The sequence below is a fragment of the Dasypus novemcinctus genome, chromosome 13, assembly GCF_030445035.2.
Source record: "Dasypus novemcinctus isolate mDasNov1 chromosome 13, mDasNov1.1.hap2, whole genome shotgun sequence".
Lineage (NCBI taxonomy): Eukaryota > Metazoa > Chordata > Mammalia > Cingulata > Dasypodidae > Dasypus > Dasypus novemcinctus.
This window is the reverse complement of record NC_080685.1, coordinates 100,102,752-100,130,629: the sequence shown is the minus strand read 5'-3', so window position 1 is coordinate 100,130,629 and position 27,878 is coordinate 100,102,752. Positions and strand designations below refer to the sequence as shown.

General features: G+C 44.7%; 1 protein-coding gene and 1 long non-coding RNA gene across 15 annotated transcripts in view; one reads left to right on the top strand and one right to left on the bottom strand.

The window, feature by feature from the left end:
• PROX1 (prospero homeobox 1) overlaps window positions 1–21,530 on the bottom strand; it is a 50,750-nt gene extending 29,220 nt beyond the window's left edge. For 2 of the 14 annotated variants that reach the window (XM_058275210.2, XM_071207734.1), the window contains exons 1-5: window positions 21,073–21,211; window positions 20,835–20,940; window positions 15,314–15,356; window positions 11,466–13,257; window positions 4,626–4,733 (exon numbers count right to left, since the gene is read on the bottom strand). In XM_058275210.2, the coding sequence (XP_058131193.1) occupies window positions 4,626–4,733; window positions 11,466–13,190 (1,833 nt within the window). In that variant the 5' untranslated portion in view covers window positions 13,191–13,257; window positions 15,314–15,356; window positions 20,835–20,940; window positions 21,073–21,211. Of the gene's footprint in view, window positions 1–4,625; window positions 4,734–11,104; window positions 13,258–15,313; window positions 15,357–17,904; window positions 17,960–18,145; window positions 18,202–19,854; window positions 19,966–20,239; window positions 20,729–20,834 lie in introns of those variants that run through there. The other 12 variants (XM_023592430.3, XM_058275218.2, XM_004470995.5 and 9 more) reach the window with 10 other exon arrangements.
• LOC105747345 (uncharacterized) overlaps window positions 21,087–27,878 on the top strand; it is a 185,092-nt gene continuing 178,300 nt past the window's right edge. The window contains exon 1 of the long non-coding RNA XR_009180240.2: window positions 21,087–21,213. This is a non-coding gene — a long non-coding RNA (uncharacterized lncRNA). The remainder of the gene's footprint in view (window positions 21,214–27,878) is intronic.

Sequence of the window (27,878 nt, the reverse complement as noted above, 5' to 3'; positions counted from 1 at the left end):
TTAACCTATCCAAGAATTATATTTTCACTCTGTGTGTCTGCTCTGTCTCTCTTCAGCCTTGCGGGGAACCCGATTAAAAAGACAACCGAAGGACCCCCGTTATCTGATCTTCTGGTTGCCGATTTCAATAGAACTTAAACCCATTACGATTTGCTGAACTTGGAGTTCTTTCCATTTTATCTCAGCAGTAAAATACACTGTCCAAATTTCCAGACACTGAGATAAGGACTACAGGCCCCCGTGACGGCTTACTGTTCCTTTTTAATTCTTTTAGAATAAGAAACAAAACATTACAAAATGATAGCAGGCTGTGCACTGGGGAATGAAAATTGCTTTGACATGGAGATTAGGCTTCTGCATTGTTACAAGACATTGTCTCATATGGACAAGAGTACTGTAGAGAGGAAAAAAATAGAAGGGTATTTTTTTTTTTTCTAGAATGGTCATGAATGACCTAATGGGGAGGACAAAAAAGTAAGTGCACTTGCCATTATTTAGGAATGGAACATAAAGGGAGATTTAAAGCTTATTGTTGGAGAATGGAAATACCAGAGAGAAAGAATGGACAAAAACAACAGGCTCCCCAAACATGAGACAAGTGAAATGACCAGCACAACAGCTTGAGGAACAGGCTTTCCCTCCACTAGAAGCGAACAGAAATTTGTTTTAGTCGTGGGCTAAAAGCAAAAGTAGGCTCCCTGTTTGTTTTCCAGATATTCACACTGGGTGAGAAAAAGTGTTAAACCTTCAAGAGTTAATTTCCACCGTTCTGTAGTGGCTTACAAGAAAAGGATCAATTGTTCTATAAAGGAAAGCTCTGTAGTGTGTTAATGTGTTACTGCAAAAACTAATCGCTACAATAAAGAGGCTGTGTTTCCACAGTGTACGAGTCTCCGTGACTTTGATTAATGCTTCCCACGGGACATCTCAGCCTCAATATGGGCTGAAGAAACTTCCTAAATATTCAATGAGCATGGTCAAAAGATGTATAAAACAAATCAATCTGACACCTTAATCTGGCTAGGCAGCAGTTGACTCAAGGGGTGGAGGGAATGAGATACATCATTTAACACTGCCGGGTTGAAAAGCCTGTGAGCGTCTGTTCTTCAAAGCTAAAATGACACTGAATCTGTTATACTTAGTGGCCTAAGAGTTATTAGTTTCTACATTAAAATCTGCCCCCAGTAGTGAACAGGAAGATGTGCGGCCCATCCATCCGTGGCGTCTTTTTCACATTTGCCCACTTGCCCTTCTCAAAGGATTTGAAGCTATGGCAAGCTGAGCTTTTTGTCAGGGTCAACGTCATTGTGAGGGAATTAAGAAGGACTCTCTGTGAGAACACAGAACTTTGTTTAGACTCTTACTCTAGAAGTTAAACTCAGTAAGCCCTGGCTTCATCCTTCCCGCACACCATTACTGGAGAAGAAGAAATTCCCTCAATCTGCCAGCATCTCTGGATTGTATATGATTTCCTTCCACTTTCTTTTTAAGGTAATTAAAAGCATATACCTCCAACCCAAAGAGAGGTCACTCATGGGGAGTTAAGCACTATATCCATTCCAAAGGAAAAATAAAAGGGGTGTGCTGCCCTCCTTTCTGGCTCACCTCCTGGAGCTGGCCGGAGGGTTAAGTCTGTCCAGCACTGTCCTCCAACTGTGACTTCGATGTCCACCTCAGCTGTACCTTAGTCACGGAACAAAATAGTTTCTGCTCTTGTTTCTCCTGGTTTTAATTTGCAAAACTAACATCCAGTCACCATTTGAAATGACTTTATGATTTGGGAAAGCACGTATTGTTAGAATCAGGAGTTTTCTCTTACATGAATGGGGCCACCGTGAAGCTGAGGCTGGTATCTTTATGGCAAGCATCACTCAGCCCACAGACACACAAATAGGACTTTTTCAAGATATTCAGTGCAGGGTTTCATTTCAGAGTTTTATTTCACCAGTTTCTAGGGAAGGACCTCTCAATTCTGCAGTGGTTTCCTGACTCCTGACCAAAATAAAATATTGGATTGTATATTCTCATATAGAGAAACACCTAGCTACCGCAGCCTGGCAAATTAGTACCCACATTTATATATATTTGTGGAGAGATGTATATATACATGCATTTGTTTATTTTTTAAAATTAAAAAAAGTTTTAATACATATATTTTTAAAAACATATCTTTATAAATCTATCTATATAGATAGATTGCATCTCTATATATGTATAAATGCATAATATATATATGGCATAATATACAGATACTTACATATGTAAATGTGAGAATATACATTGGCTTTCTAGATTATCTTTGATATTAAAGAAATGCCAGAATGCTTTTCCAGTGTTTTCTGGGAAGTTTCTAGACTGCCTTGCCTGGCTAATTTCCCTGTCCATGAGGGGTACCATCAGGAAAGTTAGCTCAGGGAAGGAAAATTAATTTATTACCAGCCAAAGAAAAACATAATTGGAAAAGTTAAAAATGTATAATTCATTTCAAAAATAAAAGGGAAATGACCTTCAGTGATTTTTCTGTTTTGTGTTATATGCCCTACTGTTTCCCCTCCATTAGAGTGGATAATTGGGAGTTAACTAGACTCACATATACTTTAACAGCCTTTTCCTCCCAGTATAGATAGAGCATAGATAGAATCTATAATCTGAATATTAGTGTTTTTTTAAAATAAAATATTCATCCAGGTATTTAATTGTTATTTACACAGAGCGTGTGGGTTATTTGCAAAGCCGAATTACTAGATGTCTTCTAAAGGAGTGGGAACAATTTCTTGTGGGTTTGCATTGCATAATATTTATAAACCTACAGATCAACGATCTCCCCCACCTTGGCCTCCACCCCTTCCACACACACACAAGCATGGCTGGTTCTAATATTTTCATCTACTTGTTGGGTAGCATTGCTGACTCAGAATGGCTGCTGCTTTCCACCCTCCAGGTGGCTGTATTTCCAGGGTAGATGAGTGAGTCCTATGTATGCAGTTAGTAAAGCTCCTTGGCATCCTTCGGGCTGAAAGGTGCTATATAAATAATGAAGGGTATGCTCATGATTATATCAACATTGCTGATCTTTCTGCTCAGGAGTGAAGGAGATTACATGGATATCCAAACACATACACGGGTACGCATGCACGCAGGCCTTAGTGCTTTCACTGCCCTCCCCCAGGTCCTCCTCCAAGGGCTAAAGGGTTGGGAGGATTCCCTGGAAGAAGATGTTGCCAGGTTCTCCTGGGCCCTACAGGCTGGCTGGTCCTCAACCAGTTGACAAATTCCCTTAAATTTGTCTATTCCAGAGGGTCCCCCACGAAGCCCAATTCCTATTTCTGGCCTACTGTAACACTCAGCCTTGTTGTTTTGCTTAATGATTCTTAACCAGCTGTTTAAGTTTCTGTCTTTCTCTGCCCTCCCCATCTCGTCCAGGTTGTTGGCATGGAGAGAGGAGAAAACATGCCTTCCACTTAAGAAGCACAGCCAGGGAAGGAGAAAGATAAAAGGCTTAAGTCGATACACAATTCAAAAGCAAACAGGAGGGAAAACAGAACTTTTCTTATAAGGCCAAATAAAACATCAGCGAAGGAAACCGAAATGAGATGGCCTGCAAATTGGGGCCAATGAAGCAACTTGAGCATTGAGTACAAAACAAGCGGAGGGGGGCGGGGGCTGCCGCAGAGGCACGAGCATGTTTCGGCAGCTTGTGAGTTCTCAGTGGCAGAAACGGGAACTTGTACATATGGGGGTGGGGAGAGGAGGAGTGGAGGAAGAAAAGCACCCAACCCTAATAAACTAATCTCAGCTAATGTAATGTTTATCAAGTTCCTGGGATAATGATACCATGTGTGTCATTATCATCATCAAAACCCAATCTATGTTTTAAAAAGTTACAGATGATTAACACAACATCAAGTTGATGCAAACAATTACTTAAAATACACACACACAGACAGACACACAGGCGCGCGTGCACACACACACAGAACCAGGAGGTCCCAATATTCTGTAGAATCAGGGAGGCTGCAGCTGTAGGCCGACAGCTTTCATATCCTCATTTGAATAATGTGTCCTGAATCTGTCACTTTATTCATTCTCCGTATGCTCAGTGTACTCTACATCAACAACAAATTAAGTTGTAAATAAGAGACAATCATCACTTTTGTTTTTAAGCAGCTACTGCATAGAGAATTTCCATGTACGCTCCTTTTCGACAGGGGGAAAAAGAGGTGCTAGAGTTTGCTTTCTTAAGCACAAATATGGGAAAACCAACAGAAACAAAAACAGAAACAGTTTACAGTTGCTGAGGGGAGGAAAAAAGAACATTTTCTAAAGCATATCCATCCATTACCAGCTGAAATTTCTTCCAAGAAGCTACTAAAACATTTAAAGTTGAAGTGTCCCAGACTGCATCGAAAGCCTATGTGGCTGATTAAGAAAAATCCTTGGGTCTCTATACGCAAGGGGCATCTTTGCTTGGCTCACCTTCAGACAAAGAGACAAGTGCATTAAATCAATTACAACACAGGTGTATTAATGAACTGATGCCACGTTCATCTCCATCATCTTCTAAGAGTTCAAATCACTACTACACATGGAGGCGAAAAAATTCATTGAAAAAAAAATGTCCCTACCTTTACATCGGAGAAGTAGGTCTTCAGCATATTGGAGCTGGGATAACGGGTATAAAAGAACATGAGCTTTGCTTTTTTCAAGTGATTGGGTGACAATCCTTCCTGCATGTAGGATGCAATTGGTTAAGGAAAAAAAATTCTTTAGACACAAGGAACTGCCACCCCTACCTCCACTGCCGACACCACCCCAGCACCCCACCCCCAGAGACGTGGAAAGCTAACTAAGCCGTGGCGTAACTGGCTGGTGGGTCAATGGCATCCGGCATGTGATCCATTGCTAACTTGCTGCTGCTTGTCCCCAAATGCCCATGGCATCACAGAAATTGCCATAAATAATGGTGAGGATATATCATTCAGTTGGAGAAACTTGGCTACGCATGGTGAGGGTAGCAAAACATTTCCCCTGTTTTATGTGATCTATACGTTTACTTGCTGCTAAGGAGACAAATGCACCCAACACGTGCTGCACAAGTCATACCGTAAGAGTTTGTGCCTTCTTCGTAATTACAGTCTTGTTTGTTCTTTGCTCCACACGATGCGGTTTGCATCAAATTATGATACTGATGTATGCGAAAACATAAAATGCATCATTTCGAATACTGCTACACAAGTTCACATTTTACCTTGTAATGCTAATCTAACAGAGCATCTTGACTCACTCTCTCCCTATCATATCATTCTATCCCTTTATTTGTTTGCTTTTAAATAAGAGCTAAAATTTGGGAGGGGTAGTTCGGGCACAGAGAGAATGGGGGTTGGGGGTGTTGCTTTTGTTAAAGCAACGATCCAAAACCAAATACAATTTGCCTCTCCTGAATGTATAGTTAACTCCTTGGAGAGTGACATAGGAGTTGGGGCTAACAAATCAATACATGTGGGTTACCAGATCAATAAATGGCCACTTACCCAAAATAAGAAGGCCTATTTATCTGGAAACATCATTACCTTTTAGATCTGTAAACAGCAGCAACTAAAACAGTTCCCAAGAGAACGTGAGGCGAACCATAAAAATCCAGGCTTCCTGATTCTCCCCCAGATTCTTGGCACTCTGCAGCAGACTCAGAGCTGGGATGGCTCTGGTCACATCTGTGCCGCAGCCTGGCCCTGCCATTTCCTCAGCAAATTAATGGCTTTATAATTTATCAGAAATGAAGATGCACGTGGAGAAAATCAATGTGGTCCCCCCAAGGTCAATTAAGGGTCCTTCTTAGAAGCTTCTCTAAGGAGCTTCTCTTAAAAGACAAGTCTGGGAAAAAGAAGAAAAAAAAAAGAGCATAAAACATGCATCTGTGTGCAAACACACACACACACACACACACACACAAGGACTACGCTACCAAAATTTCACACCTTACGGAGAAAGGTCAAATAAGCACAATTATTTAGGAAACGGTAAAGGTTTCCAAATGATCTTCGAGTGCATCATGACCTATCTTAAGAATGGAGGGAAACCAAAAAGTTACTAGGGAGACATAATTAAGTTAATATTATAAGCTCTTGCCTACTTATAACAGGATGTTTAACCGAATAGTCTACTGAGCATTTTCTCAATGAGTACTCCCAGTAATATCCTACATGGTTTTTCAAAAGATCATCTTGGTTTTGGTAAAGAGAAAGTTAGGTACTGTGCTTTTTTTCCCCATTGAAAATAAAAACCAAAGCAAGATTTTGGCTCTCTCTTTGTAAACCCAAGCAGCTTAGCTGAAGTTGTGTTTTCCTTTGAGATCCTTCATGAGTACAAAGATGGTAATTTATGACTGACATACTTCTTGTGCCAAGGAAAGAGCTGAAAGGCCCTCCAGTAACCTCCATTAGACTGATAGAGAAGACTAAAGAAGCACAGCACACTTCAGGGCCATCTGTCCACATGGATAAGTGAAATAATAGTGGCAAGCTGTCTCCTCTTGCCTCGTGATAAGAGTTTTAGGCAAGTCAAAACTTAAACAGATATTCTCAGATCTGATCTTCTTTTTCAGATAGCTACATTAAAACAACCCTGTACATTTAATTACTGGTGAGGGAAAAAACCTCACATCTTTTAAAATTTGGTGCCAAACAAAATAGAAATTGATTTTGCTGTTCTTCTCAGATAGGCATGGAGCTATCAAATTTTCCTGAAGCTTTCCATCTATTTCAGTTATGCTAAGATGTTTTAGTTCTTTTTACTAACTCATATAAGCTATTCCTCTTAGGTTGATCAGGATTGAGAGGCTTTTATTTAAAGCAGAAATGATTCTAATTTGAATTTCTCAAGTTCATTTTTGCTTTAAAATGTTTCCTGTTGGTAATACTTGGAATTGGGCAAAGGAAATGGAACACAGAATAAATCTTTATCTCTTGCTCATAGTGTAATTAAGATAAAATTCCCATAAAATATATGCTTCTAATAAACTATTAAAAATAACTAATGAAACATTTAAAAGCCAAGAGTTAGATAATCCTTTTTTTTTCCTCCTCAAAATAAATCTGAACTGACCAATTGGTTAATTTCCCTTTTAAGTGCTTGTGCTGAAAAGCAACTGTTCTTCCAAGAAAGCACTAGCTGTTTCCAGGATACTTACACACGCACAATGACTCATGATGGAATAGATTCAGTAAACATACAGCTGTACTGAACACGAGCTAAGCTCCATTCAAGGCCAGGAAGGAAAATGAGCACAAATAAATATTAAGGAGGTAAAGAGGGTGGGGGTGAAGGGGGATGGAACGCAAACAAGATCTGTCCCAGCAGCTCATGTGGCTTTGCCTCAATTCTCTTAGCCATAGCTTTGTGAAGACAGATGACATTCAATTCTATGTGTAATGCAAAATAGACAATAACTGCTGAAACTTGAGACAGCTGCCAGGTGTAAAAAAAAAAAAAAGAAAAAGAAAAAAAAGAAAAGATGATAAATCCATAAATTAATGAAAGACATCTGCTCAGGAATATAAAAGATCAGAGAAGCACTGTACTGCAGCTGAACCTAAATCGGTGTTCAAACAACCTGAGAGTCTAAGTGTTGTCTGTTTACCAAGTACAATATAACCTTACCTAAAGAGCAGCAGCGGGAGGAGCAGTGGAGGCAGCAAAAAGGCAAATGGAAGAAGAATAGGTGGTGAAGGCTGAGAGAAGAAAATTCTTTTTTTTCCAGTTGAACTCTGGATTGTAGCTAGAGATTTTACATGCTGCCATTCTAACCAAATGAATTGGGGCTACTCCCTAGCATTTTCTGAAACACTCTGAAATGGACAGATTTTTCTCTTTCTCCTTATTCTCTGATTTGCTGTGTTTCTGAGGTTTCCCCCTAGAAACCTTCAAGAGAGAAGATTGAAACTCTCTCCTTTAATGATGGTAGTGACAGAGCAAGTCGTTGCTCCACAAGAAGTCCAGCATAAACAGTGGAATGTGCAGTTTGTGGAAATCTTTTCTTTTTAAACTTATTTGCTTGATATATTTTTTCAGAGTGCAGGGAGAGGACTGCAGAACCCGGAGTCTTTCAGTCTTTAATGTAAACGTTTCCCTATAGATATTAGAATTACTAAGGCCCCACAAGGCTTCTAAAGATGTAAAAGGCCAACTTCTGTGGATTGTTTCCACCTTTCAGAAATCCATTTTAATCCATGTTTTCGGCTCGACTTTAATTCCAAATTACTAAAGAGTTTTCCTTTCCAAACTTCAAGTATTTTTAGCATTCTCTACACAAGTTGAGCAGAGAAAGCCGGCTGACACAGAGAACAGGTTCAGTTTCCTCACCTGCCTATCTTACCGGCTTATAATGCCACTCTTGTGTTTTAATTGGGCATATGCAAATGCTTGAGGCCTAACCAAGGCTATTTTTTCTTGAGATGCAAAGAGGATGAATGACAAGGAATATCACGAAGAAAAACAATTGGTTGGCTGTTTCTTTTGGGATTTGAATAAAACTTAATATTTGATTAAATGGATTCATTTGCAAAGATGCTGAACCTATTTTTTATACCCAAGACATGAACTCTTGGAGCAGGTGTGCTGGCATTCAGTTTAACACACACACGTTCAGTATTTCCTTCCTATGAAAAGGGAGAACGGTGTAGTAAATTCTATTTTATGGATATATATGTTGAACAAGATGAATTTCGAATGGATTTACCAACACTCACGCTCATAATAGTTCTTGTCTTGGTTACTTCGGTCAAGGAAACAGATGATGTGAAAAAAAGCTTCTTTAAGAATTGAATTACTTAAAACAATTTGAAAAGACGTGAACTCAAAAGAAAAACATAATAATGACAAAGAGTGCTATCATTTTATCCCCTTTCTACCCATTCCTATTACTCTTCTAGGAATAATTGTCCAAGTTCAAATACGATCCTGAAAACTAAAACTGAAGTAAGACATCACTCACTGTGCTTCCCAGGGGGCTTTTCAAACTAAAACTTGAGGATTTTGCCTCTTTTCCCTATGTCATAAGATGGAGATGGCAGAAGAGCGGGCCCAGTCCCCCACCCAACTCTCAGATCCTACTGGCCTCAGAATTGTGTGGACTACAGAAAGCTTGCTTGCCTTCTTCCTGAGAAATGACACATAGTAGAAGTGAATGAAAAAAACCAGTGAAGACAAGTCCAAAAGGTGGAAAATGTAATGCTTCATTGCAACAAGATGCCAAATTTGTTTAGCTATGAAAAGGAAACAACTTCACGTACTAGCAACTAACATTTCATTTGAACAAGGTGCTTCCAAACCATCCATTTGCAACATAATTGTACAATTGGTAGGAAAGACAAGTTATTTCTCTGGAGAAAAAACAACTGTATTTTCTTTAATATGTATAGAAATGTATAGAATATGTTACCTTTCAAATTCTCAGATTCCTCAGAGAATTTAGAGAGAGTAAGACAATGAGCACAGCTAACACTTAAAGCAAACAAAAACTTTTTTTCCTAGAAGGTTCAACTTACTAAGAATAAATAAAAGGCACAGGCATCATTATCTGGAAACAAAGTCCGAAAAAAAAAAATTGGCCTATGGAACTAAAGTGTTTACTATGAACTTACAGAACTTGAAATCTGACTTCAAATAGTTAACCAAGAACAGGCATGTCCCTTTACTTTGTGTGTATGTGTGTGTGTATGATAAACAACCCACCAACACTGCTATGTTTTTTAAAATGAAGTTGAGAGAACTCCGAGGAACAACGGGGTCTAGTCCATTAGCCTGGCAAGAACCTCAGAAGATGCCCTTACTGCAAGGGCTTAAAAAAAAAAAGTTCACGTCACTAGGTCATCTTAAATTGACTTTCGCGTGACTAATAGCTATATTCCAATCATTTTGACCAATATTTATTGCTTGTAATGAGTGAGGTATGGTGCTTGGCATAGCCTTGACTCACGACTGGTGGAATGAACTTTCAGGTCTTTGAAAGGAAAAAGTTAAATCAGCAAAGAAACCAAGACAAACTTTCTATGTATCTAAGTGCTCCACATCTTTCTCTCTTCTCTTTCCCTCATGACATTATTCTCTTGCTTCTCATTATGGAAAGAGACTCTGTTTAAGTGCCCAAGTGGGATTCATACTTGTAGCTCCCATTTACCTTTCAGACATCTTCACGACTATCCTGAGAGTTGGCTTGACGCAGCCTTCACTAGCTAGGCCAATACATTTCCACCACATCGGGGACTCTGCACTTACGTGGCAGCCTCTGGAGTGGGCTGAGGGACTAAAATGTCAACCTCTAGTCATCAAGACTATTGCTTAAAACCCTCGATATAGCAACAGCCAACGTGATTGCTAAATTTTATATCCATCTGGTAATTTATCATTAAAAAAACAAACAAACATGCTTCCACCTGCCCTAAAACATTACTATTCTACTACCCCAGAATGCCAATGCCCACAAGATTAAAAAAAAAAAAATCTCCTGAAAAGGCCAATTCACAGTGAAAACAGCCATCAGTTAAAAATAGCTGAAGTTCAGGATAGGTCTAATAAAAAATATAACTGGAATTTCTACATGAAAGTCAGGTTTGGAATTTTAAAAAAAAGAGTCATAAAAAGACAACCTCTCTGAAGTCTAATACAGCTGAGTTTTATATTTAATTGCACTCTCTCGCTTTCCAAAATAATTTGCTTTGTGACTGTTAGGACAAAAGATTTCTGTGTATGGCTGAACAGAGGTTAATCATGCATACAGGCAGCTGCACAGACCCAAAGAACAGACCTTGGGTGAAGGAGAGAGACCGATGCCGTTGGAATAAATCAGTACCTGTGTATTTCCTTAAAAACAAGAAAAGTCTCACTTAAAGACTAAAGAGAAAATCCAACCTCCCCACTGCACATCCCTCTTTCTCCTATCTCAGCCTCCCACATAGGGAGCACTCTTCCTAAGACTTAACCAGGCCTTCTCTATCAGGCCAGAGTCCTGCTGACAGCTTAAAGGGAGAATGCTTAGGGAATCTCAGGGATCTGAAAACTGACTTTTCCTCTTTGCTCCACCGCAAAACTTACCATCCTTTATAAAAGATCAGTATTGACAACGAGATTTTATTTTTCCTTTATGGAATCTACTCTAAAAAAAAGGGGAGGGTGGGATAAGGAGATGACACAGGAAGACGGCAGGCAAACCAGTTCTGAAAGAGCACCTTACTAAATACCAGCAGCTTCAGGCATGAACGACTTGGCAAAGTGGCAAAGACGGAGGGTCCTTTTTAAGCGGGGGTGTGGTCAGAAATGTCACAGACATGTTGACAGGAACCTATGACGTTGAATCCCGGGAAAGAGGGCCTTTTTCAGAGCACACTAGTCTACGTGATTTTACGTAAACCTAACCTTCTGGGGACAGCGTCTTTGTTTTGTTTTCCCTCGAGGGGAAAATAAAAGGATATTGCACTTCCCGAATAAGGTGAGATTTCGGACATGTCTTGAAGGTCACCGCATTCGGACTTGATGAGCGACAAGGAGAGCCCCTCGGCGGCGCTGGGCGGGTGGGCCGGGGAACAGGGGTGGTGGCTCAGGTGGTGGGATGACATCTTGGTCCGCAGGCTTGTGGTCTCCCTAGTTAAGTCTAAGGATTCAGGAGAGGCTCTGTCTTTCCCAGAGAAGGAGCTGGAGGGAGCACCTAAGGGACTCTGAAACGGGTAGGCCATCAAGGGCAGGGGGAAGGGGTGGCGGAAGGTGGAGGCGGTGAAGCCCGCGGTGGCGGAGAGAGGCGACTGGTGCAGGGGCTGGTGGTGGCCGCCTGCCGGGGGGCCGGCGGCCGACTGGTCAGATGAGTTTTTGCGCACAACCAGGGGCAGAGCTTCCGTCTGGTCGGTGGAGCCAGGCATCGGCACGTTGCCGAAGGTGTCCAGGGGGTTCGGAATGATGACATCGCCAAAGCACTGCAGGCGCTGGTTGGCGGTGTGGAAATTGTGGTTTTCCCCATTGACTGCGAACCTGGCCTGGGGGATCTGCAGGGGCGGGAAGACCTGAGGAAGCTGGCGGGAAGGTTTGGCCGAGAAGACTTTGACCACAGTGTCCACGACTTGCGACATGGCAGTGTTCAGCTCCTGCTTCAAGGTCTCGGCCAAATGTTTGCCTTCTGGTTGTAAGGAGTTTGGCCCGTGGTCGCGGTCTTTGTTGTTGCCTTCTCGTTTCGGCTTGTTCTCCGCCATCTCCTGCTCTCTGATCAGAGCCCGGGCCCGGTCAATGAACTGTCCTGGGTCGAGCTCACACATCTCGTTATCCGACCTCCCGACGGAGTCCTGGGCCCTGGCGTCCAAGATCTCCGAGCGCATGCTGTCTTCAGACAGGTTACCGTCTTCATCATTCTCAGAATCAGTGCTGTCGTAGATCTGGTAGAACTTCTCCTGCAGCTGGCGCAGCTGTTTCTGCATGTCCTCCAGCTGCTGCTTCAGCTGCCGGCGCTCCTCTCGCTTCTGTTCTTTCCGGGCTGAAACCAGCTGCTGGAAACTCTGCTGCTGCTGCTGGGGCAGCTTTTGCTTGCGTTTGTTTTCTCGGTAACTTTCCCGGGGACTCACAGACTGCGGGGCCATCTCTCTTTCATTTTCATTGCCCCTTAATGCCACGCTGGGGGAATGGCTCATACCCCGAATTATATTCTCAACCCGGGCGCGCTTTGCTCTCAGGTGCTCATCACATAAGCGATCCATATCAAACTGGCTCATAGTAGGCCTGCCAAAAGGGGAAAGACACTCTGGGGGGCTGTCTCTTGAAGAGTTGCTGCATATATCCTCCTGATGTACTTCGGAGCCTGTGCTAGAGAGACCGCTGGCTTGGAAACTGGGCTCTGTGCCACCATTTTTGTTCATGTTATTTTTCAACAGCTGGGAAATTATGGTTGCTCCTGGAAAAGGCATCATGGCATCTTCATACGAGTTCGCCCTCTTCAGCAGCTTGCGCAGTACATTTGACTTTTCCCCATCTGCATGCTGCACCACTGAATACTCAACATCCTGTTCGGAACCTTGGGGATTCATGGCACTAAAAAACGTTGCTCTTGCCTTAGCAAAAAATGCAGATGCTGTCCCTACCGTCCTTTTCACTCCAATGTCAACTCTTCTCCTCTTGGTTTGCCGGCTTAAGAGGGCTGTGCTGTCATGGTCAGGCATCACTGGACGGTTATTGTGCCATCTTCAAAAGCTCGTCAGCTGGGCACAGCTCAAGAATCCCGGGACCCTGGCCAACAGAACAAAAGGACTGATGAATCATTTTCTTTAAATTTCTCCAAATTTCCTGACCTCAATCCTGAATCAAATGCAAAATGCATAGGCTCTGGGATTTATGGCACATTACAATTATTGCAATTTATTATGCACTCTGCTTGAAATGAAACATTTTTAAATATTTCTGCTCTACCGGTTTAAGATGGATTAAGATTAAAAAAAAAAAAGCAAAAACTGCTTAAGCACCAGTAATATGATTCTCTTTCACAAATGCCTAAAATGATACTGTTTATCTTCAGAAGAAATGGTAGATTAGAAGAACACAGCCTCTGACAACCAATTGATGAAATTTTGGGCATTGAGAGTCATATTATAAAAGAAGATGAAAAGAGTCTACATTTAAGAAATAAGGTTAAATGTTGAGGTTGTGTGAAATTTGGATGAAAAATCCCAGTTATGTTGTTGTTGTTTTAATGCTATTAAAAGGAAAGGACTCTAAATTAAATTCAAATATTCGGTACACATCCTTTATTATTGAATTTTTAAATATTTTTGTTGTTTGTGAAATGGGAAAGAGGACCACCTCATCAGCATCTTACCAACATAAATTTATTCCAATGAATTAAATGCACTTGAAATAAATGCACAAATACCCATTTGACAAGTATGTTTATTTATATGTTATGCATTTTTGATTAGTAAAATCATATGTGAAGATGGTATATGTTGCTACACCTTAATGTAAATATGAGAAATATTTATAAATTTTCGCCATGTCTTTTTGATAACTTAAATAATTACAGAGTTGGACCCACTGCAAAAGAAAGACACTGTCATATTTTAGAAATCAGTACATGGGATAACATTATTGGACTAGGCAAGGGTAAATACATCTTCAGGACTACTTGTCTTCTGTTAAAATCTGCCAAAACAGCACTTCAAATATCTAAAGAAACTCTTTCACATGCACAATTTGTGAATTTTATTTCCTGTGCCAAATCACAAGGGGAAAAAAAGAAAAAAGGTGGAAAGAAAGCATATAAAGAAGAAAGAAAAGAACACTAATCAAATGTGTGAGAAAGGGAAATACCCATTGTGGATATGAACTTCCATTGTTACTTGGGAAAACAATATAAAAGAGAATCTTCTTCCTTTCATTTTATAAAAGGTGCTTGCCTTATTTTTGTGAATAACATATTAACTAGTGATGCTAAACCCAAATTCCATATAAATATAAAATGTCACATCTTTTTGCATACAATGAGCATTTTATGAAGAAAATGAAAATATTTTTTTCGCACAGGGTTTATCTAATATTAAACTTCACGTTTGCTTAACAGAGCACATCTTCACAATAACAGGGTCTATTGCCAAAGGCAGCATGCAGAGTGTTTGGAACAGCTCCCATCTCTTTCGGTTCACCTGTAAAAACATCTACGTGCTCCCTAGGACTGCATCTGTGGCTAGTTTTAAAGAATGACTATCCAGGCAAACAGGCATAATTTCAGCATGAAATAACCTGTAAAAATCAAGAAGATGCCCAATGCTTATATGGCAAAAATGTGCTTTTTAAAAAAAAAAATTTTTTTTTAAGTGACAAAGGTTTCATCCTGCAATCCTTGCTCCTGGCTTCTATATGAAGAAACATTTTAAAGAGTCTGTTTTAGAGTATTAGGAAAGAAATATGTCTTTACATTTCTTTTTGTATGCTTCAGGGTAAAATTTCCTGAACTTGGAATGGAAACAGAGATCTCCAAAACTTCAATTTTGGGTTCAAAAATGCATTGAGACTCTTCACACATTAATAATAAAATTGGGTTACAGGAATACAAAAATGCAATGACATTTCACTAACACATGAGATGTGATAAATCAGGTGTAATTGTCAGGTAAGAGAAGGAAAAAGGAGAAACTGAGATAAACCAGGAAAAGGACAAATTATTTCAAAGCTCTATTAATCACAGACAGACATGTATGTTTGGGGAGCAGTAGTCTTTACAAGGAAGACACTTTGTGTGTATACCAGCTTTCTGAAAATAGAGTCCATTGCCATCATTTAAAATTTTTACCTCTTTTCTTTAGGTGCTCAAATCTTTTTCTCTTTAATATCACCTGCAAAGCACATGGGTCTCCAATCAAAACGTTGCACCAACTTTCCGCAGTGTTTTTTCTAACCCCCGTTCACCTCAACACTCAACCTGGATTTTCCTCCAGCCCATTCTCGCTATGGGAAGAAGAGCTCCTCTGCTTTAGAGACACTCCACGCTGGTGTAAGAGATGAATGAGCACAAGTTCGTCCTCAAGCATCCATCCTTTTCCCACTGCCATTTACCTCTGCGTCACCTGCACTTCCTCTCATCTAGCCTAGGTATCAACAGCTGCAGCCCTGCATCATGTTGAGCCAAGAGGAGGGCTCTACTTGTCCTAAGGTGGAAAGAAATGCGGCTCTCATCTTCCATGCAGGATAAATGTTAAGTAAAGAAGCTCATTGACTAAGAACAAAATATCCTGTTACTCCCTCCAAACTTACCAAACTACACTGATTTTTGCAATTCTTGTTCAGCCGTTGACCATTTTTAGGTCAAATAATAATTCGTTTCTGTTTTGGGCTAAGAAAATTGAAATACTTTTAGGTGTTGTAAAAAGTCCAGATCAGACCTAATTCAGGATCAATTATATAATCCTGCAAGAAAAGGCATTCTATCAACAGGCACAAATAAATATATCTCTCCATATAGCTTAGACCTAAACTTTGAAATAAGTGTAATAGTAGTAGACATTGGAACAAAAAAAATCTGTGGAGGCTACAGATAAGGTTAAAAAATTATAACTGGATGACATCATTTGTATTATGTTTCATAAATAAGATACATATATGCATATATATAAACATGTAAGAATGTTTGCCATACAAGAAAATGCACTGCTAAATGACCATATGTAAATTAAATCTCTTGAAAATATTTGCAAAGAGCTTTCATGATTTCCCAATTCAGAATGTAGAGGATGCAATGTAATGACTTTATCACTGATACTGTCATATTCCCCCAAGATTTTAAAAATTCTTTTGTAAACATATAAAAAATTCCTTTATATACAACATAGCCACAAAAAACCTTTTGCTCAGCACTGGTGAACATCAGCATAGCAAGTAGGTAGAAAAATATTGATACAGAATTTGAACCCAAATATATTATTGATCAGATGCACATACACTCTTCTGTAAACTATTTAATTAATGCAAAAATCTATATGGAATATCTTTTCATTGCTAAATGTCTGGTTGCACCAGTTGGCATGTATTCTACACATCTGCTTTAATAGCTCCTCTGCAAGGGATATCTGAACACAGCAGATTTCTCCCAGAAAAAGATAATATAAGTCCAGGCATCTATATAAGAGCAAGGAAAATTTTAAATATTCCAAAGGATTCATTATCATCTGAATTATATCGCTTTCTATTTAATGTGTAGAATCTTAAGGAAGCTGATGATGTTAGCGGAAAAGAATTTTCTGTGAAAAATTTTAAAGGGACACTGTAGTGTGAAGTAGAAAGTGGTTAAGCACTGTACTTTAATAAAGAAGTTATTTTGGGGTATGTGTGTAACTTTTACTGCATCTATCTGGAGTCCAGATTCTGGACAAAGAAAGGTTTTATTATGGTAATTATCCAGATAGTTCAGACAAATCTTTGATGGGACAGGGAGGCATAACGTTGGCTTGGTTTTCTTGTCTGAATTATTTAGATATATTACTGAAAAAATTGCTCAAGTTTACATTTTACTCCCTTTGGAAAACAACATTTAAATGAGCTTCTAAGCTACATGGGTCAACCTGGTCATGAAATATCAATAGGATTCATAAAAAACCCACCTTAAATCAATCTGAAAATTAGTAACTCAAGGGGGTAAAATCAGGTGATTTGAAAAATTGCTAAGTGGTCCACTTCACTGTACTATATTAGAGACTTCATTTCTACTAATTAACAACTTTTCCTTCATAGATGTATCTGCTTACTATCAGGTTAAGAAAGTCTTTGATATTTATTTTTAAGAACCCATTTGACTTAAATTGATACTTCATTTAACTAAGATTGCATTGTCAAAATCTTAGATCAGGATTTAAAATTTCCTATAATAAGAGCGTTCTCAAATAGGAACATTTCATTATTAAAATTACCCCCATCTTATCAATAATTCCTTACATGAAAAATGAGCACTCACTGCACATTCTGAGACATACCTAAAACATCAATTTCTACTTACTTTAAAAGTAATAGTTCACCAAATTAATAAATAAGAGAGGTTGAGACTAATCTTAAAAAAGAACTTATACTTTTTTTGTTTTGCAGAAAGTTAAATTGCCCTAAATGTCCCTGGATTCTTTAGAATGCACTAGGCAATAAGATTTGAAAAATTCCTTATGTATATGTCCTTAGCTTTTCATAGTTAGAATTATATAACAATATATTATGCACAATCCATTTCATGTTATAAAATTGATAACATTTATATAATTTTTTTTGTTAATCCTGAATTTAGAAACTCCCTATATTAGTAGCTGCAAATATGAGACAATTCCTGAGATGATACAGAAAATTTATGAAAAAAACAGGCCTATTTGAGTTTTGAACAAATAAAGAGCAAGACTGGCAACTTACAGAATAAGCTCACTTATGTTTAAAAATTCCAAGTGCTGCTTATGCAGAAACTATGCTAGGAAATGAATGAGAACAAAGATGGATGTTATGTATGCATGGCTTTTTTTTTCCCACAAGGTGGTGATTAAACTAAATAGAATTCTGCATAGTGGACACATAAAATATCAATAAGTGCCAAGCACAGATAACCCCTATTAAAAATAAAGCAAATGAACATAGCCATAGATGACATCTTAATTACCAAAGAAATTCAAAAGCATCCAAGGAGAATATTGGGGGAAACTTTGATGTTTAAGTCTAAAGAATAAATGACACGTTATCTCATTTTCATGGAAACGATGATCTCCTTTCAAACAACAAAACCAACAAGAACCATTTGCCATCTAACCTACTGCTATACAACTCCATTTAAAGAAGGGGGAAAAAAATCAAGATTTAGGAATTCAGGTATAGTGTTTACATTAACTGAATGTCCAACATCTTTCCTTACACTTCAAGCCAGAGTCCTAACTTAGCCTATTTCACCTATATAAACATGCCCATGTTGCAGCCACATGGACAGGTTAACAAAGCAAAGGTTCTCCTTTTTCTTCTCACCACAGAGTCCACATTATTTTGAAAATACTCAAGTTTTTGCAAGAAACACTTCATAGAACTGACTACCCACATCTTGCATCAAATAGAAAAGCACCGTTACCTCTCATGTACTTGAGATTTTTCCTTCTCCATCAAAGTATTATCTAGGACATCTGGCACATGTCTGGTACAATGACAGGCTCATTCTACTTTATGAGAGCATTTAACATATGACTTGAAAGAGTTTATGCACACACCTATTCTTTCTGGACAGCGAGAAAGCAGACTAAAAAGATAAGCTTTAACAACAGTAACACTTGCAAACTGACGTTGGTATTCCTGGCAATTACACATCATCTTTGGCTGTCCAAAACACACACACACAAAAGGACAGCCACAGCTCACTTGCTCTCTCTCTCTCTCTGCCAAGCACAGACCTGGGAGATAGGCATAAACTGGGGGAAAGCAAAGGGAAAGTCAATCTCCCTCCACCTGCTGCCTGAAGTACGGGTGCTTTTGGCAGACTGGCGGACAAGAGCCTGAGACAGCCTCAGCAGCAGCCTGCCAACATCCTTAAGAAAAATAAACAAACACATACCAACTTGACCCCCCACCACCAAAATAACTCACATTGGCAGGGTTCAAAACACAACAATAGCCTAGTTCCTATTAGCACAGACAATCCTATTAACCAGCGTGACCATAAATTCATAAACCTCCAAAACCCCCAGCCAGCACTGGGGTCAGACTGTACAGGCACCCACAGACACAGAGGAAATGTGCACCTGCCTTTCTTGACACAACACACCTGCCAGGCCCTGCCCCTGAGCACTCTGCTAATAGACCTCTGTCTACCTAGTTTAGGAAAGCAGGAAAAAAAAATTAAGGGAGGGCATGGGTGAAAAACAGAAGGCACAACAGACGCTTCTAGCCTTGACTTTGAGAGGCCACCCTGTGCTTGCTCTGTTCTTCTAACCTCAAGGAGACAACACAGACCTTCTCGGAAAAATAAAAACAAGCAGGTGAGTTTCCAGCCTGCCCCCAGGCAGAGTAGGGTTCTGGATTACCGAGAACCGCAGTTTCACACTCCAACCTGCCTCCTAGGGCTACTTAAGATTTGTCATCCACCCCCTCCTCCTAGTTCTGCCCTTTGCCTGTCCCGAGGTCCTTCAACTTCCCCAGAAGCCGGGAAGGGGAGAGAGACCAGTGAATCCCTCGAAGGCTACTGCCCCTTTACCCCCTCCCAGCCACCGCGTCCACGCACGTTCAGTTTTCGCAGGTTAACTGGTTGGCACACCAGAAGAACCAACAACAACTTGCTCAACTGGTCTTTGGGTGAGGTCTACCCCCGGGCGCGCGCACACACAAACACACATAGCCCCTTCCTCTTCTGCTCCGGCAAGATAGCAGCTCTCCCCGCCCCCTCCGGGGCGCCCCCCTCCCACCCCCGCCGCCTTCCTCGTTGTTCTTCCCAGTAGCAATTACTCTCCCAGTTACAGTTACTCTCACCTCTCCTCTCCTCCTCTCCCAGTCCTCCCAACTGGGGCAAAACCATCCAGACCAGACAAGCCCGAGGCAGCCAACCACCACCGCCTGCCAGCGATGGCTGTGAGATTCTTAGCCTCGGACACCCGCTGCCCAGGAACAACCTCCTGTCTCCACCCCACCCCCTCCCAAGGATCGCGATCCTTCCGTCCGCGGGGCTCAGGCCCCCAGTCTCTCCAGCCCACGACTCCCGGAGACTCCGGCGCCTCCTTACCCAACTCCACTTGACCCAGCCCTGGTTCCCGCGAGCTCACGCCGGGGAGCGCGGCGCTCGTCTCCGGGCACCCATCTCTGCACGACTCCAACCCCGATTTCTACATTTTGGCTGCCACAGCGTTTTTGAGAGCGAAGTCATCGAGCGCCCCCCCCCCTCCCCACCCTTTTCCCCCTCCTCCCCACTCTCCGGTCCTCGGCTAGGGTTAAAAAAGGAGAAGTGAAAGGTATGCAAATGACAAGCAAATTCAAGAGCCTGGAAGAAAGGCTGCTATAATAAACAAGACAAAGAGAAAAGGACGTGGGGACAGCCCAGGACTTTTAACCGGGGAGGTGGGAAGGAGGAGGGGGGGCGAGAAGCAGGGATCCAGGCGAACAAAAAAGCCCCCCGGCCCGCCTCGCGGTCCTCTCTCCCGAGAAGAGAGGGCAGGAGAAAGGAGGAAAGGAAGCAAACGCCTCCTCAGACCCCAGAAACAGTACACAAAAGGTTGATAAGATCAGCGACAAGTCCAGCAGTATCAGCCTGCCCCAATCGCAAACACCACCCCCAGCCAGCGGCAGGAAAGAAAGAAATAAAAGCCCAGCGGAGCACTTACTCTTAGGAACTGGGAGGAGCGGAGCGCTGAGTTCCACTGAGGCTCAAGCTTAGAAACTGTTTAGAGGCTATTTTATTAGGACACATGTAAATAACACCATTTTCTCCTGGAAAAAAAAAAATGTTTACACGGGTGTGAGTAATGGAAGTCTATTTTCTTTTCTTCTCATTCAAGAACAAGCCAGGACAAGTGATTCGGGAAAAGGGGAGGGGACTCGCGAGGGGGAGAAGATACTTACGCGGTGCCGAGAGCAGTGGGATGGAGCCTCGCTCGCTCGGGTTGGTTTTTTTTTTTTTTTGCCGGCAGAGCGAGGAAAACACGCGCGCGCACACGCGGTGCCGGCTGGCGGGGGATGGATGTGCTAATTGGACCAGGGACGGTGAGTCGGGGCGAGAGCGAGCCGGGCGAGCGCAGGGGAGTGAGAGGCGCCGGGGAAGGGGACCGAGAGCCCCCGAGGGCGCGCGCGGGGCGAGGGGCCGCGAGGAGGAGACGCGGGGCGCCCCGGACGCGCGGCGGCGAGGCGGCGAGGGCGCGGGCGGCCCGGCGACGGCTCTCGGGCGCCGCTCGGCTCTCCCCGGCGGCCGCGGTGGCTGATTTCCGAGCGCTCCCTCAGCTGAGGGCTCCGCTCCACGACAAGATTTACTTTAAGACACAGCTGAAGGAAACAGGAAGACTGCACGTCACAGTCTGACTGACGTACCCGGCCGCAGCACCCAATCGCGAGGCGCCTTCGGATTCAAGGGGGGACAGCGAGGCAAGAGAACTTGGGAGGAAAAAAAAAATATATAAAAGGGGTGGGGGTGAGGGGCTGCGGGAGAGGAGGGGAGCGGGGCCCCGCGCTCCCCCCTCGGGCCTCCGTCCCCGGCCTTCCCCCCCGCTCCCGCCCAGCCCCTGCCTCGGGGCGACTCGATCGCGGCGCCCCGGCCGGAGCGAGCCATCTGCGGGCGCCGGGCGAGGCGGGCGGCGGCGCGAGCGGGGCCCGGCTCCCCCTCGCCCTTCCAAGACGCAGGTCCTTTTCTTTCTTTCTTTCTCTCTTCTTTCTCTCCCTCTCTCTCTTTTTTTCATTTCCCAGATACAGCCGATGGAGTTCGCCGAGTGGCCGAGCGAGCGAGCGCTCCTCGGACCTGGGTGGAGGAAGGCACGGAAAAGTATACTGGAGGGAAAATGAGGGTATTCGAGGTGGGGTGGCATAGAAGGAGGGATTGGAGAAGCCTCAACTCATTCCGCTTTTTTTTTTTTTTTAAGGATCATAGGTTGTATCAAGAATACATGTCACCCTTGCTTCTTTTTAAAGGAGGGAGGGGGTGGACAATAAAATATAGGTAGATTTGGGACTAAAATAATACTTGTTCTAGGTTCCCCCCGCATCTACCAGCATTGGCTGAGTACAAGTCAATCTCCCGTCAAAATTAATAGGAAGAAGAGAATGTAGCCTTGTTTACCTCTAATTATGTTATCTGAATTGTAGCTACGACAGCCTTTCTGGCACACACACACAAAGTTACAAACGTTACCTTGAGATTACCCCTCATCACCCACCCCCAAATTACCCAAGACACAGAGAGGCGCACTACAGGATTTACACAGTTTTGACTCCAGGGTAACAAACTTTAAAGCTTATTGGGAAAGGAATTCCAAACGCTTAAATCTCGGGCTCCAACTTAATGCCATAGAAAATTCGCTTTGGCGTGGCATTTCTTGGGGAGAAAAGAAAAGACAAGGTATCTTTAGATATTGTGGCTCTTAAAGAGTTCCTTGGGGCTTGCAAGGTACAAATGCTGAAGAGCAAGGCTCCAACCGCAGCTCACCGTCCTTTTCACGGGCTACAGCCACCGTCTTTTAATAAAGCAGTTGGGTTTATGACTTAAAGCTCCTGTAGTAGCCAGGATCTGCAAGGGCTGCAAAGCAGAAACAGTCACATCTAGCTGAATAGACGCTCATTTTTTCTTAGGCAGGAAAGAAACCATTATTATACATGTGTCCCTCGAATTTAATCAGCTCAAAGGTTGAATCATGTCGTGTCGTGACAACAGGGTGTTTATGAGGTGTGCTACAAGTACAGTGACCCAGCACCACCACCCTCTTCGGCGACACGCGCACAGCTTTCCTAGGACATTGCCAATTTCAGCCTCAAATTCAGCGAACTAGGAGGAGGATATTACATCTCTGAAAAAGAATAGCGGTGATATGCTCTAGTCTATACACCGCAGGAAACTTTCTAGCACGAAATTCAAAAATTTTGAAAAGAAGGAAAAAGCAGGCCGGCCAGGTTAGGCGCCGGCAATCAGAAAAGAGACTTGCGCGAGAAGCCAGCCTTCGTTTCGTCCCACTTCGCCGCCCCTGACCCCCCCGCCCCCCTTTACAGGACCAACACAGAAGGACGCACACAGGCAACTCACACTTGCAGTGATCGGCCATTGTAGCAAGAATTCTGTTCGGGATGTGAGAATTTAATAGCCATAATCTGTCAGCATGCCCATTAGGTGCAAGGACAGTATCACCTCCCTTGGTTGGGTCTTTTCGAGGTAAGCGGGTGTATGGAACGGGGGAAATTCGGGCTCTCTGAATGAGTCAAAGATCCTTTCTTTCTTTTTTGTGTTCTTCTTTAAGATCCCAGTCTGTACATAAAAATTAGCGCCAATCCACAAATAAACTGGGAGGAGTAAAGGGTCTGCGCCCTCCACACCTTAAGACCATCTGCTCCGTCTGACGTTTAACAAGGAAGAGGGCAGGGAAGGAGGAGGGGGAGAACAGGGAAACAGGGAGGCACGAGAGAGAAAAACGTCGGACCCTGGAAAGAAATGGCTTGAACTTTCGCCCGCAAGTTTGTGTCAGTTGCACCGAGCGCTCGGATGCACGCTGTGCACACACCACGCCCGGGAACTGGCGGCGGGAAAAGTTCCCCGCGAGCCCCCAGCAAGTGCTCCACCACCCCCCTCCCCCGGGAGGGCAGGTTCAAGTCGAAGTCGGGGTCACAGGTTTGACAACCAAGGAGGCTCCCGGGCCCCCAGCGCGGGCGACGACGGGGACTCGCGGCTTGCCACGCGGTGCCGCCGCCGCTCGCAGCCCGCTTTCGGGCGCAGGAGCGGCGCGATAAGACAAGACAGGAGCGCGCGCGACGCAGCCCCGGCGAGCGCGGTGTGCAGCCCGGCGCGGCGAGCTGCGGCGGCGGCGCCCTGCCGGTCCCCGACTGTCGGGGCGATGCGCGAGGCGGCTGCTGGTGACCTGCACAGCCCGAGCGGCGGCGCGCTCTCGGGTCTCAGGCCGCCCTGGAGCGAGGCGTGAGGCCCGAGCCCCGTCTCTCGGGCGACTCCCGGTTTGCTTTCCGTTAGGGGCGAAGGGACAGTCAGCGCGGAGGAGAGGAGTCTGGAAGCAGCGGCGAAGCCTAGGGCCCACACACCCCCTTCCTCCGCCCCATTACCGGTGCAACCCCAGGGTCTTCAAAGTTAACACCAGTCCTGAATGGTTTTTCAGCAAACCCCACCCGTGTGTGTTGCGTTTACGTATTTATCTGAAGGGTGAGCTGCGTGTTCTTAGTCCAGCTCCTGGGACTATCACGCAGACACCCGGTTCTGGGTGAAACACACTTCGCCTTGACATTTCCTCCGTGTGCTTTCCCCCGCCTCCTGTTCGCTCTTACAGCCGTTAGGTGGGGGAAGGAGAAAAGATGGTGCGTGTAAGTAATTCAAAACCTTACAAACAAGCATCGTCAGATCTACACAAATCAGTCCTGGGAATTTTCTGCAGCTCCATCTGAGGGCCACACGCGGGCGTGGATTTTGGGAGAGGGATGCTGTAGATCTTGCGCTGGTACACATCCCCCGCCGCCGCCACCATCACCGCCACCACGAAGAGGGAGAAAGAAAAAACAAAAGCAAAATTTTAAAAAACCCCAAGCACCCCAGGAGCAGGCCGGCCTGCTTCAGGCTGTCCGCAGGCAGCCAGACCGACGGCCGGCTCTCGGCTCTCGAGGCGTTGCCATCTCCTGCGCCCAGTGTGAGGCCAGGCCCGACCTGGATTTATTCTGAATGGGTATGGGGGGAGGATGTGAAATGCCATAAGATCAGTGGCAAGTAGCAGCTGCCACGGTTCTCTCCTGGGAACCCCACTGCTTAGAAGTCTCCCGAGTATGTTTGCTAACCAACAGCTTTGAAAGTAAACAGAAGCTAATCACTCCAAAGTTGAAATATAACCCTTACAAGAATTTGGAGCCAGTGGTCCTGGCAGAAAAGGGGATTTTTAAAAGATAATAAAGCCCCATCCCCCTCGGCCCTCAAGGATCCACCACATAGCTTAAAGGAGCCCAGAATGGCCATAAATATATAAATTCGTCGAAAGGACTCATCACATAATAAAGTGACCTCGAAGGAAACCACTCTTTTCCTCCCCAAACACACACCCACAGGGACGAGGGAATCGTCAGTGACTGAGGGCGGACGCTACTATTTGATTTTATGGAAGTGGGTGAACACAACACAAGGGAGGTACATTCCCGACCCGGGAGTAGAAAGGTTGGGAAACGCAGCACTTCGCCGCCAGCCCTGGCTTTGCCTGAGGCGCAGAACTTTCCACCATCAAGATATTAACAGATGGTGGTGGGCACACGGAGGGCGGTTACTTACGTAATCCAGCCGCTCGGCCTGGCCGCGCAGGGCCCGGCGGGGCTCCGGCGAGGCCGAGCGCACGCCTTCCGAGGGGTGCCCTTGCCCCCCGAAAGTAGTTGCCTTTTTCCAACCCACCCCCTCCCCAGCGCTGTGCGGATTAGGATATGGAAATACAGTGATTTCAGAAAAAAACCACACAGCAATCTGGTTCAGTCCACACTACTGAAGACGACTTGGAAACCAAGGGCTGACGGAAGGGGAAAGAGGCGTCTTGGGATAGAAAGGGGCGCTCTCCTTCAGGATCTCGGGGTCGATCCGCAGCGGAATTTAGGCAATTTACACCACCCAGCCAGCCCCCCAATTTCCTCAGATGAGCTCGCTTTATCTGCCACTAAAATACAAAGGCTCAGGCCGCAGCCCGGGGCTGCGGGGGGAGAGTGCGAGAGGACGCCTCTGCGCGCGGGGGCGCAGTGGCCAAAGTTACGCCGAGCCTCGGGGCCCCGCTGCTCCTCCGCGCCGCCGCGGCTCTTCCAGCGCTCCTCTCCGCAGGCCGGCAGTCGTCCCGGCGGTGTGGCCGCCCGCTGCCTTCGCGTCCTCAGCCACCTCCCGAGAGGCCCGGTTCCCCCCTCCCGGGTGTCCGTGTACCTCCCCGAGTGTGCCGGAGGACGTGTGTTTATTTACTGTTTGTCGGGCCTCCTCCCTGCCCGCGACCCGGGGCCGCCAGAGCCCGCGAGGTACACGCCGGCGTGTGCGGGAAAAGTTTCGGGTTGGGAGGGAAGGCTGGAAGTCGCCGCCGCTCCAGTCACTCGGCGGAAGCGGGGCTTCCCTGCCCCAGGCTTCTTCCCGATCTCCTCCCTCCTTCTAGCCCTTTCTTCCGCGCCCTGGCCCCGCCTCGGTGTCGCGGCCTCTCCGCGGGGAGAGCGCCAGCGGGAGATGCTGCCCCGCGGCGCCGCGCTCCCGGCGGCGGGCGCGCCCCTCCAGCGTGCGCGGCGCGTGGGGGGTCCGGGCCGCTCTTTCTGCTAGCGCCCAAGGTCCCCGGCCCGGGCCCAGCCGCCCCCTCCGCGGACCGCGCCTCTCCCGGGGCGGGCGCAGGGGCCGCGGCTCTTCTCCCTTCTCCTGGGCTCCGCGCACGCCCGCACGCGCAGGGTGGCCACCTGCTTCCCGCGCTCCGCGGAGCGGGGGAACGTCCGACCGCGCCCGGGAACACCCGACGCCTCCGGGCCCGCGCTGTCCCCGCGGCCTCCCCCTCTCCTGCCGCCAGCCTGTTGCTGCGGGGCCCGCGCCGCCTCGGCGCTCTCGCAGCCGGTGCAGGAACACTTGGGGTGGGGGTGGGAGTGGGGGTGAGGAAGGGCTTTCTCCTGGGACTGGAAGATGGAGGGGACCTTTTAAGGGATGAAAATCTCCCCTTCTTCCCACTCCCCCCCCCCTTTTTTTTTTGGTTAATTAATCTGAGGCTATTGGACGGTTATTCCCAGCTCCCCTTTGGTCATTTATGTCAAGGGTGTGAATTCGGAGAAGGCGCTCTATTTTCAGGGGCTTTGGTGTTAGGACTCGTGTCACCCCTCCTGTCCGCCTTGCGAGGCGTATTATTCAGGATAAGGAGCAAGTTGGAAATAAATTAGTGGTCAGGCACAGAGGAAAAAGAGAAGGAAGCTCCCAGGAAAGATTTATTTGGGGATAGAGTAACTCTGGAATGTTGCATTTTGTTTAAATTAGAGCAAGACACAGTTGAAAGCCAGATTTCTATAATTTTTCTGGTAATATTTCTTTTATGAAGTATCTAAATGTCTGTTTGTCATCAACTTGAGATCAAAAGGAAAATCCATATGCTGCATAGTTTTTCGAAATTGCTATTTAAATATGTTTTAAATGCTTCATGCAACACGTAGAAGGCTGCTCAGAGGCAAGACTGAGTGACTTGGATGGCAGGGTGGTTTGACGTGGAGCAGTGACTCTAAAAACTGGGGTGATCATCAGAATCACCCGTGAGCCATCTCAGTTGGGCAATCAGCTGTTGGACCTGGGAAATGGAGTGTCACACTGTGTTTCCAATTACAGCTCAGTCAGTTACTGACTCTGTGACCTTGAGAATGTTACTTAACCTGAGCCTCAGTTCTCATTACCTGTAAAATGGGGATAATATTCAACTCAGAGCTGTTGAGAGGCTTTTATGTATGTAAAGCTTTTCAGCACATGATGGGTACTCAATAAATGGAATCTATTTCGTCTATAAAAGTGTGCTCTACACACTTACACTGACCCGTGCTCCTTGTATGCAGGACGTCCCTGGGTTTTTTTTTTTTTTTTTTTTTTTTTTGGTGCAGTGAGCTGGATGGTCTGGTGACATGTACATGTATGCACATTTTAGCTTAAGTCTAGATGCTACCTAGAGCAAGTCTAAGCTTAACCCTACCTTCTATGCCATAAAATGTAAATTAGA